The 11,083-nt window shown below is 42.5% G+C and overlaps 1 protein-coding gene across 3 annotated transcripts in view; it reads left to right on the top strand.

Moving 5' to 3' along the window:
* Positions 1 to 11,083, top strand: part of Ccdc150 (coiled-coil domain containing 150) — a 75,142-nt gene that overhangs the window by 45,350 nt on the left and 18,709 nt on the right. For all 3 annotated transcript variants that reach the window (XM_013512113.1, XM_013512117.1, XM_013512120.1), the window contains 3 exons: positions 330 to 443; positions 5,640 to 5,723; positions 8,385 to 8,492. In XM_013512113.1, coding sequence (XP_013367567.1) covers positions 330 to 443; positions 5,640 to 5,723; positions 8,385 to 8,492 — 306 coding nt within the window. The remainder of the gene's footprint in view (positions 1 to 329; positions 444 to 5,639; positions 5,724 to 8,384; positions 8,493 to 11,083) is intronic.

Genomic DNA, 11,083 nt, shown 5'->3' with positions numbered 1-11,083 from the left:
TGCTGCCGCACTCATCGTGTCAGGGCTTTGTGGAGGACTTTCGCATCTGTATTTAAGCTTTAATTACTATTCAAACAAATACCAAGTACCAGAACAACTTCCGCTGTTATTAAAGGTGAACCGTGTATCTTGTAGTAACTGAAGACAGCTAGAAAATCTGAAAAATAATTAGAGTATTATAGTTACTGGACTCGTCAAGTCCCCACACTAGAAGCCGGGGAACATGTACATGAGCTACATTCCGGCATACAGTTTCAGCTGTCATCCTGAGAATGAGATGATACAGTTTTGGATCTGACAAATTATTTTCCACCTTTTTTTTTTCAAAGGTAGATGTGAACACCTTAAATGAAAATCTGCAGACACTAGTGGACGAAAATAAGCAGCTTGCAGATCAAATGGCTTCCCTTGGACTGCAGCAAGACGCTCCCGACTACCATGGGGTGGGTATAAAAAGGTCAGTCTAAAGGAGGAGATAACAGCTAATGAATTTTTTTAAAAACAGAAGTCAGGAGAGAGGTTTCGTTTGTGCGATCCTAAGTTCTTTGTTATCATAACTCGGAATAAATATGGCAGAGCTCCCTTCAGTACTCAAACGAGAGATTTAGGAAATCAAGTTTGAGGCAGCTATGGAATGGTGGCCTACACAGATGATCTTTGATACTGAAAAGCAAAGTTATATCTGATGTTTTGAAGTATTTCTTTTTCCATAAATTATGAGGAAGAAACTTCGATGTTCTTCTCCTGTCATTTCCCTCCAGTAGGCAATTAGTAATATGTCTGATTTCTAAAAGCTGTCTTGACAAGGTCCCTGAATTACACATAAAGTTAAAATTCATAAAATATCTCCAAGTGAAGGGGATTTAAAGAAATGATCATTCTATTAAGAAGCCAATAATTTTCCTGTGTGTGTTAATACTTGAAAAAATTAGTTATTGCTTGTGTAACATGCAAACAATTTTTGAAAATTCCACAGAAGATCTTGATGTGAGTCTTTCTTAATCTCATCTAAATCCTTTCAAACCCTGCCCTAAATTGTTTGTTACTTCAGCTATGAAGAATTACACAAACTATTCTAAATCTTATCTCTTCATGGCTTTGAAGCCAGATTGTCTAAGTTTCAGTTTTGGCTGTGACCTTAGATATGGTCTTCAACCTCTGAGAGCCTCGGGTTCTTAATCTGTCAACATGAGGATAACAGTACTACTACTGCGAGGAAGTAGTTACTACATGCAGATCTGCTACATGGAGCAGATAGCTACTGTGTGTTGACTCTTAGTACCTGAACCAGGGGCAGGGACTGTAAGTGCCTGCGGGAATGACAAGCTGCACTAGCAGTGATTCCTAGGATGACCTCAGACCACCCCTGTCTACCCCAGGGTGAAAGACAACCATACCCTTTGCCTGCTGTCCAGGCCTCAGCTGGGCTGACCTAACTTAACTAGCCAGTTTGCGTGCCTGTGGGAGGCCGCATCTCAATCTATTTGAGTCTTTCTCGGATCCACTGCCGTGCGCAGTGGCTTGGCTTTACCCCAGTGGTGACACTGACAGATCTCAACTGGTCGGTGGTGACTCTGGCACGCGTACCCTGCCTCGGATTAAAATCTCCAGACAACTCACACCTCAGTTCTGGTTTGCCGTTCTGTCTCCACCTACGAGCTTCTCTACCAAGCCAACCTGGGGTGCTTTTAGTTGGCTGTGAGTCTGAGGAATAAGGCTGAGTCCCGGACTTGTTTTTCACTTTACTAACAGCGCTAAACCTGTTGCCATTCAGTGCTGGTGGTGCATTTTTGTTCTTTCCAAGTCAACACTTGAATTCTTAAGGTATGCCCCCTAGGGTAAACTCTGGTTGGTTTTTGGAGAGATACGTGTGGGAGGCCTTACACAAATAACCTCACGGACTTGAGTTCCAGCAGACCTGCTTTCAACCCACGGCTCCATCTGCCCTGAGGCCTGGGTGGGTTCTTACCCTAAACTTTTAGGTTTATCTTTTGCCTGTAGGGAACCACAGGGAGAGAAGATCCACAAGTAGGGAGATTACCATTTCTGACTTCAAGCAGAGTGACTTTTCCAGTTCTCTTTCAAGTTTTCAACATACATTTAAACAGTAGCACCAAGCAAATATAATTCCCTGTGCAACTGGGCCTTGAATGACTTGAAGTTAAACAATGATTAAATGAGTTGTTTCTTAAAGGACGACATTCAGTCAGTATATACCTGCGCACGTGTCAAGCTTGGTTCAGTCTGCCAGGCCCATGTCAAATTGGATAAAATCCCCATTCACCTTCTCCTTATAAAATAACCACCCAGATGCCAGTATCTCACTGGTTTTATATGTTCTTCTGAGAGCCTGTGTCATTAAGCTCCAAAGTTATTTTAGGGCTGGAACCTGCCTCAGTGGCGTGGCTTGCCCATCATGCGTAAGGTCCTGGGCTCACACCCTGATAACACAAACATAGAAAAAAGAAAGCATTGTTTTGAAGCATTACGCGGCTGTTTGTGTTAGCTTTCGGTCCCTGTGGTTAGGTACCTCAGATAATCAGAGCAGGCGAGACCTGCCTTGGCCTGTAGGTTTGGAGGTTGCAGTGCCCTGTCTGTGTGACACCCCCTGCTCTGGGGCCTGTGAGGAGGAAGGAGTGCACGGTGTGGCCTGGAGCTGCTCACCTCAGGGCCAGTGGAAAGACAGGAGCAGAAAAGGGCAGGGTCCCAGGGCCCCCGCTCAGAGGGCCCACCCCCAGCGACCTCGCCGCCTTCACTAGGCACCGCCCCAGAGGTCCCAGCCTTGCCCAGCGAGCACCGAGGCTGGCAATCCGGTCCCAGCTGGAGCACTGCTGATCCCTGCCAGCCAGCCTTTCGTGTCTTACAGCAGTTCTTCCCGTAGTGGCTTTCTGCTCCTTGTGTTTCTGAGTTGTTTTCTATATTAATAATCTTCATAGTCATTTGCCAAGGTTATTTAAGCAAAGGTTAATCTCAGTTCTGTTTCCACCAATTGGAGCCCGGGATTTTCACTTACTTAAGTGCCTTCTAATATCTACTCTTCTCGTGACTAAAACACAAGGTCCCCTTAAGTCTGTAAACAGGAACTGAAGTGCCTTAATGTCTACTTTCCCTTGGCAACTCTCAACAACTCTCTTTGCTTGTCACAATGTTTAATGACCCTGTGTCAAATATTATCACATTCTGATTTTACTTACTGTTTTCTCTTACTGCATTAGCATTCGCTTTGTTGGCAAAAAGGGGAAATTATTATTTAAAAGGTGTATTTAACAAATTAATAGAATTTCTTTATGCTTTTGCCTAAAGAAGGAGTTTTATTGAGGAAAAAAATATGCTATTATTTTTTAAAAACTTCTGAACAACTTTTATAAGAGACCCAGACTAAGTTTTTCTAACAAACAAACCACCTTTCCACATTATAAGCAGATAAGCACAGTCACCTTTGAATGTTTAATATTTGTTAATGCTAGCATAATTAGGTTAAATCTGGTTCTTTGTTTTAGCATCCTGTACATATACTTTATAGCACATAGGGACACCTTAATTTATAGAACTTGGAACTAAATTTTAAGTAAATAAGCTTTCGGTGTTGTCGTAGCTTTGTTTTACAGCAGTTTTTGCTGACCTCTTGGGTTTTTTGTGTTGTTGCTGACGGCTTGACGAAATATAAAGAGGATATTACCACGTTAAGTGGAATAAGCTTGCCTCAGAAGTCACTGCGTATTTTCTGTCACATATGGCGCGGGTAGAGCGGGAAAAAGGAGAGGTGATAGGAAAGCTGAAGGAAGGCTGCTGGAGATGAGAGGGGAGGAGGTAGAGAATGTAATGAGGGAATAAAAATAATCAAAATACGGTATATGCTTGTGCCTATCTGCCTTACGGAAACCCATTATTTTGAATGACTGTTGTATACTAATGAAACCATATGCACCAAACTACAGTGTGTCAGTCATGGATGATTTAGCATCATGTCTAAATAGAAAACACCTTGGGAAAGGGGCTATGTATCTTTCACAGTCAGAATATTAGTAATTTTATGATAATGTGTTATCCCTAGTCCACTGCTAATAATAGTCTCTACTCACCTGGGTCATTTCAAAAGCAGTATTTTACTGGTCTAAGTGCTTTCAGAAAAACACTTTCCTAGCTGAGTGTGGTGGCACACGCCTGTAATCTTAGCACTCAGGAGGCTGAGGCAGGAAGACCACAAGTTGAAGGCCATTGACAAAACTGTAAAGAGGGTACCATCATGTTAAGTGAAATAAGCCAGACTCAGAAGTCATAATGCATATTTTCTCTCATATTTATATGGGGGGGACTGTGCAGTGAGTTCAGGGTCTGAACAACATAGCAAGATCCTGTCTTAAACAGCCAAAAAAAAAAAAAAAAAAAAACAAGAAGAAAAAGAAAAACACTTTCCTTTACCTTAGTAGAAAAACATAATGACTTTTTTAAAAACAGAGCCATATAATAAGCTCGGAACGGGCTTTTGCTTTCGGGGTCACAACACGAAATAAAGTGCACTGCACAGAGGTGACTGAGGGGGAGCTGTAACTGCTGGGGACAGAGGAGAACGTCCTCGTGTGCACCGTGCGCCGGGTGTGTGGCGTCGTCTTCATCCCGCTGCCCAGGGTAAAACAGCGAGCAAGAGCTGATACTTTGGCCTGAAACTCCTTCACAAGCATCCCATCTTAGTATCCACAGATTAACCAGAATGAGCCAGAGAGTTATGTCCGCACACAGCATCTGCCAACATAAGTGAGGCCGTGAGCTCACGGTTTGCTGCAGACGATCCGTGGTGCCGCTCCTCAGCCTGAGCGACAGATCTCGGGCTCCTGGTCACATTTGCTTTGTGTCTGGTATCCCCACTCTTGGTTCATGGAGGTCATTTGGGAGACGGCAGATACCAGGCCTCCTGGTACTAAGACCCGACGCTGACAGTGAAGGGGAGGGTGCTGAGTTCCGTGTTCAGTCACTAATAGTGGCCCTCGTGTAATAAACACCAGCAAGACTGAAATTTATTAAAAATATACACTCATGTTTTTAGAGAGATCTGAGGAAAACATATGGAAAAGAATTGTCATTATTAAAGGATATTTCAATAATGAATACATGTAATTTCATGAAATGTGAAACTTTCAGTAATGTCCCACGTAATCCTCTTGATCAAAGGATCAAACAATGAGCTTGTCGCCAATAAACATTTGTTTTGTTCTGTTTAGAGGTTATTTTTTATTCTGTTTTTCTGTGGCAACTGAGTAGTGGTCATTTTCAGCTCCTGTGTTTTTAAAGAACTGTATGATATTCCTCAAACTATCTCTAGCCCCTGATACAACCACACCACATCTGGTTGGCTCACAGCTGCAAAGGATTAACTGACACAGAAAAGAATTAATGTACAAAGAATGGCAGACTGTAAAGGGTTCATATCTTCATCGGCAAGATTTATACGTGTCGCCTGTTAGCACCATGACCAGTTAGCCACCAAAGACTAAGAGGCAGAGTACCAGTAAGTATGAGTCTTAATAGTAAGGTCACAAAGTAGGCTGCAGAAATAGTTAGGGTACGAGTACTTGTTTGTAAAGGAACATGGCTATTTCTTTCCATCCCAGAAGTACTGATACCTGTGTTTCCTTTATCAGCTTGCCCGGCAGAAGGTGGAAAAAGTTTTGGGAAAAATTACTGAGAGCAAAAACAAACTGGCTTATGAAAAGGGAAAACTCCAGGTATGGGATTTACTTTCAGATTTTTATTGACTGAATTTTAAATATTAATTGTCAAGCCAAATGTTGGTTGATGTTTTAGAAGACTAAACATTTAGAAGACTAATCATTTTCTAATTCTTCGGGCTCTGACCCACCCAAAGTTTGTCCCTTCAGTAAGTCCAGGCCACTTCCACAGTGATAGGACGATGCCAAGCCCAAGCCCAGGCTGGGGTGATCTGTAGCCTTATTGTAGTTATTTTATGCATGGTCACTCAGGGAATGTAGAGAGCCTGTGCTGTCTTTTTTGATGGATTTTTACAACACGTTCCTAAAAAGAATAACTGAATATAAAATAGAGGAGGGAAATCCCTGTTGGTGGAGACCACTGTGAAGCAGCCCTGAGCAGGACTGAAATTAATCAGTTGGCTTTTCATGTTCACGTGTGAATCTGTCCAAGGTCTACGCTCCTTGTCTGAAAGTGGAAGACTGACTAATAGTAAATGAACCTCTGTGAGTCACTAATTCCTACTAAAACTTGTAGTGACGGATGAAGCCAGAGAGCCTCAAAGGATAAGACAAGATCACAGCCAAGGACACGTGGATCCAACCTCAACTAGATAGACTGTAGCTTCAGGCATCTTACTGCTGGGTGGATTGATTTAATACCTTATTGGGAGAAGTCCTTGAGAGGTTCCACCCTTCTTGAGTACTCCCCTCCCTTCTTCTGATAACCAGATAAATACGGGGCCATCCAGAGGTCTTGGTCTTAGCCAATCTCGAATTCTGTGAGAGGGCTTTGATCCTCCTGGAGTCCTGAAATCATTCCATTCACCTCTCTTTATTTAGGCTTCACCATACACTCGTCCAGGAGATTGCAGACCTGCAGTAACTAAGGGATATTATTAACCCAAGACCTTTGTGACCAGAATTCCAACCTAAAACAATGAAGCGAGCACCTTAGGGGATAAGTCCTGCCCGTCAGTACTTGTCAAAGTTCCTGAAGTGATTCCAGGGTAAACCGTAGCTGGGCACCACAGGACTCAGCAGGACGAAGTGCAGCCCTGTTGGGCTTGGTGCCCACCAGTTGGGCAGAGGCTTGCGAGACTGCCAGCATTCACTGCATCCTCGTCTGCCCAAGGGTTCACCTTTGGCGTGGCAGGCGACAGGCAGTCAGAAGAGGCAGGCGATCTGAAAGGGAGACATAAGCCATGCTTGAGAAGAAGGTGTCACTATCTAATAAAAAGATAACTATCCACTATTTACATGCTTGCAGTTAGTATTTTCCAGAGGAATGACGCATGTAAGTGGAACCATCTACCTTGTGTAACCTTGGCCACACCGGTGCTTTCACATCAGGTTGGGCTGGCACAGTCCACAGGCACAGACGACCCTGGCCTGGGGAACACGCGTGTGTAGCACATACCCCTGCAAGGTATTTTAAAGGAAGAGCTGCATACCCCACATACCATGCTGGCCAGCTGTCTGCAGCCTCAAGTGGGTGATAGTGGAGTTCAGATATACAAAGGAATTGTATTATGCAGAAGACGACATTTTCAGAATGGACTTGCTAATGAAGGATATAAATCCTGATTTCAGGTGTCAGGCTGTCAGAAACTGTCCCTCATATTCAAGCATGTTTCATTTATAGTCAGTGCTGTATGGTGCTCCATTACATAAACATGTCACATGCATTTATCTCATCTGTTGCTGGATATTTAGTTTCCAGTTTCTTGCAAATGATTACAAATAATACTGCCATGATAAATTCTTGTCCATGTGTCTTGTACTTATATCCAAAAGATTCTCTGAGCTAGGTATAATCTTAAAAGTAGAATTTCTAGGTTGTGTGAGGTACATATCTTGAATTTTACTAGATTTTGTCAAATTTCCCCCTAAAGTAGTGATGCAGTTTTAAAACGGTATGTATAAGAGAGTATATAAAACAGGTGCACCATAGTTACGTGTACTAACATAGGCGAATCTCATTTCTGTCTACTGTTTAAGGATACATAGGTAGTGAAATTATTTTTCAACTATGGGAATGATAAACACCAGATGCATCAGTTTTTGACCCTAGGGTAGATGGGAGATTTGATTAGGAGAGACTGGGCAGAGGATTCCACTTTGTCTGCTAACGTTTTTTTAAGTTGAATGTTGGGTAGGTGGGGCATTACCAAATATGTCTGAAAGAGCCCCAACATGGTTACTGTTTTTATTTTTATTTTTTTATTTTTATTTTTTTTTTTTGGTTTTTCTCTGGTACTGGGAACCGAACTCACGACCTTGCGCATGCCAGGCAGGCGCTTTTGCCTCTGAGCTAAATCCCCAGCCCCTGGTTACTGTTTTTAAACACGTATCGGTGTGAGTTCCTTAGTCTCACACTACTCTACCCCTTGCCTCCTCCACCTCCCCTGCCTGGGTTCAGACATGTTAGCCCGGCCCCCATGAGTCACTGTATTTCTGACCTTAATTTAGAGATTAGCTAAGAGGTTTTGTTTTTTGTTTAATACTTTCTTTAATTGAACCCTGACATATATACCAGAAAATATGCAGAACATGCCTGTGTGTGAACCCTTGAGCAGACAAGGATGCAGTTAATGTTTCTGTAATTTGTAAATGTCATAACATCCTGCCTTTGAGATATATGAGGCTTATGTTGTTTTTTTTATATTTTTCCTCTAGGTAAAAGTTAAACAGCTAGAAGAACAACTACATTCTTTTGCTGAAACCAGTTTACAGAATGACCATCTACAGAAGTTAAATAAGACTCTTGAAGCGAAGTATGCTCAGGTGTGATTAATAGCTACAAAAGCGTATTGCTGCCAGATTGCTAGTAGCTTGTTTTCATTCTTAAGAAATTAATTGATGCCTTTCTTCCCACCTTACCGTGTAGTACGAGAAAGATGAGTATACGGGTATGTTCATTCACTCTCTCTCTCTCTCTCTCTCTGTCTTTCTCGCTGGAGATTGAACCCTGACCGAGCTACATCCCCAGCCCTGTTTAATTTTTGTTTTGAGTCAAGGTCTCCCGAGGTCCCTAAGTTGTCCGGGCTGAGCTGGATCTTGTGGTCCGTCTCAGTCTCCGAGTGCCGCGAGGACAGGCGCGTGCCACCATGTGGGCGCTCTCTCCACTCCACCCCACTCACATCTGTTGGCTCCTGTCTCCAAGAGTCTGCCAAGCCACAGAGCCACACACGAAAACATTAGAACAGCAGCAGATACTCGGCGCAGGGTTAGGACATTCAGCTTGCTTCTAACAGATGTTTAGGAAGGTACTCCGTGCACTTTATTCTAGAATAGAAAGTTGTGTCTTTCAGAAAAGAATAAATTATATGAATAAATATTCATGGGGATGCTATTATGATGGAAAGCACTGAGAAATACCTTCATAAAGGAAGTGGTTTTTTAATTTGAGCCTTAAAAATCTTGGCAGATATGAGGAATAAGTACTTCTGTTTTTTGGGCTGTAGACAAACTCAGAACTCAGTGCCTACAAGGTATGCCTGCAATAGGCAAGCTCACCTGAAAGGGACTCGCGGTGAAGGTGCTTATTCGGCACAGTGGCTGCTGAGGCTGGAAACCTGTGTAGGTCACTTAACATTTTGACAAGTGAATACAGAGCAGTATTTAAACAAGCAAAATATATAAAACATCTAATGGAGGACGTAACCAAGACTGTGTTACAAAAAAAGTGATTGATTTCAATGATCACGTATTTACCACATGTGTAAGTAGATCTTTCAGAACCCTTGGCGCTCGGCATGTGCATGTGTAACCTCTGTGTCTATGACATTCGTGTCCCTATGCACCTGGTAACCGAGGCAGTGGAATCTGTCCTGGCTGGAACAGTCTGAGGGTTCCGCCCAGCCAACTGCTGACTCGGGAAGGGGCTGCACTCGTGAAGCGGGGCTCACTCAGTGTGGGCTTTGGTTTAAGGGCTGTCTTCCCTAGCTCGCACTCTGCAGCGTGGTCTTTTCATTCCGAAAGCAAGGAACACGTTTTTCTCACTGAGGCTTCAGGAGCATCCTACCGTTTCTCCTCGTAGCGTGAGAACTCCTTGGGAAATATCTCTAGTTTAGGTTTAGCTGGTTTGATTGTTTTTAACTGGTGATGCCGCCAAGAAGAAGGAAATCTCCAGAGAGGCCCACATCTTCGAAACCCCCCGAGAGCGCCAGGCCGTATGGGAGTAGCGCGAAGACAAGAAGTTCCGCGGTTGGCCTGCCCAGTGTTGTTTCGAACCCCACAAAGCGCGTGACCTTCGCGCCTGCTCTGCCTTCTGTGAGGACGTGCGCCGCGGAGCTTGGAGACTCCAGAATCTCCCTGAAGACGCTCTTGAATGCCATCAAAACCATGGAGGGAAGACTAGAGGGCAAAATAGAAATTCTTGCCTCAAGACCCTTGCTTAATCATGAGTCGTCATCACATTTTTTAAAACGGGATTTGGTAAGTGACATACAAATTACATCTTAGGGAAATTTCAGGATTGTGTACAAATGAAGAAAGTTGTAAATCCAAAAGGATAATCCTTGAAGATACACATATTAACAGGGAAATAAAGCAAATGGACAATGCAGCCTGAAACCATCCTTCTGGCTATCATATAATTTATATTTTGGACTAGAAAAATTGGCTTAAATGTAATGATAGAGGTTTTTAAATCTAATTTTGATCTTTTAAAAATTCAGCTGGGTGTGGTGGCACACACCTTTAATCTCAGCACTTGGGAGGCTGAGGCAGGAGGATTGTTTCGAGTTCAAGGCCAGCCTGAACTGCATAGCAAGAAACCCTGTCTCAAAAAGACAATAAATCAGTCAGTCAATCAATAAAATAAAATATTCAACCAGTGATACCGCTCAGCAGCACAGTGCCTGCCTGGAAAACACAAGGTCCTGAGTTTGATTTCTGATACCAAAAATAAATAAATGAGTGAATGAATAAATAAATATGAAGATTCATATCTATAATTCCAGCACTTGGGAGGCTGAGGCAAGAGGATCATTGCAAGTTCGAGGCCATCCTGGGCTACAAAGTGAGTTCAAGGCCAGCCTGAACTGCATATTGAAACCCTGTCTCAAAAAGACAAAAAAGAAAAAAAAAATTCAAAGATTCTACCTAACCTTAATTTTTGAGCTAAGACCATTGAATAAAACTAGATTTTAGAACAGAAATATGTTCATCCAAGAAATCTCTAGAAATTGAACATTGGGACGTTTTCCCAAGAAAACGTACTAAAATCTCCATTTGCTTTATAAAGTGCTAAACATTGTCTTGTGAAGTAGACTATTATTTAGATACTTGCTGTAAACATTTTTGTTAATGGCATATATATGCATATATAGAGATTTTGTGTATATATATATATATATATATATATATATATA

The sequence above is a fragment of the Chinchilla lanigera genome, unplaced genomic scaffold (genome assembly GCF_000276665.1).
Source record: "Chinchilla lanigera isolate Chin_1 unplaced genomic scaffold, ChiLan1.0 scaffold00002, whole genome shotgun sequence".
NCBI classification, from domain to species: Eukaryota; Metazoa; Chordata; class Mammalia; order Rodentia; family Chinchillidae; genus Chinchilla; species Chinchilla lanigera.
This window is presented reverse-complemented; position numbering and strand designations above follow the sequence as displayed.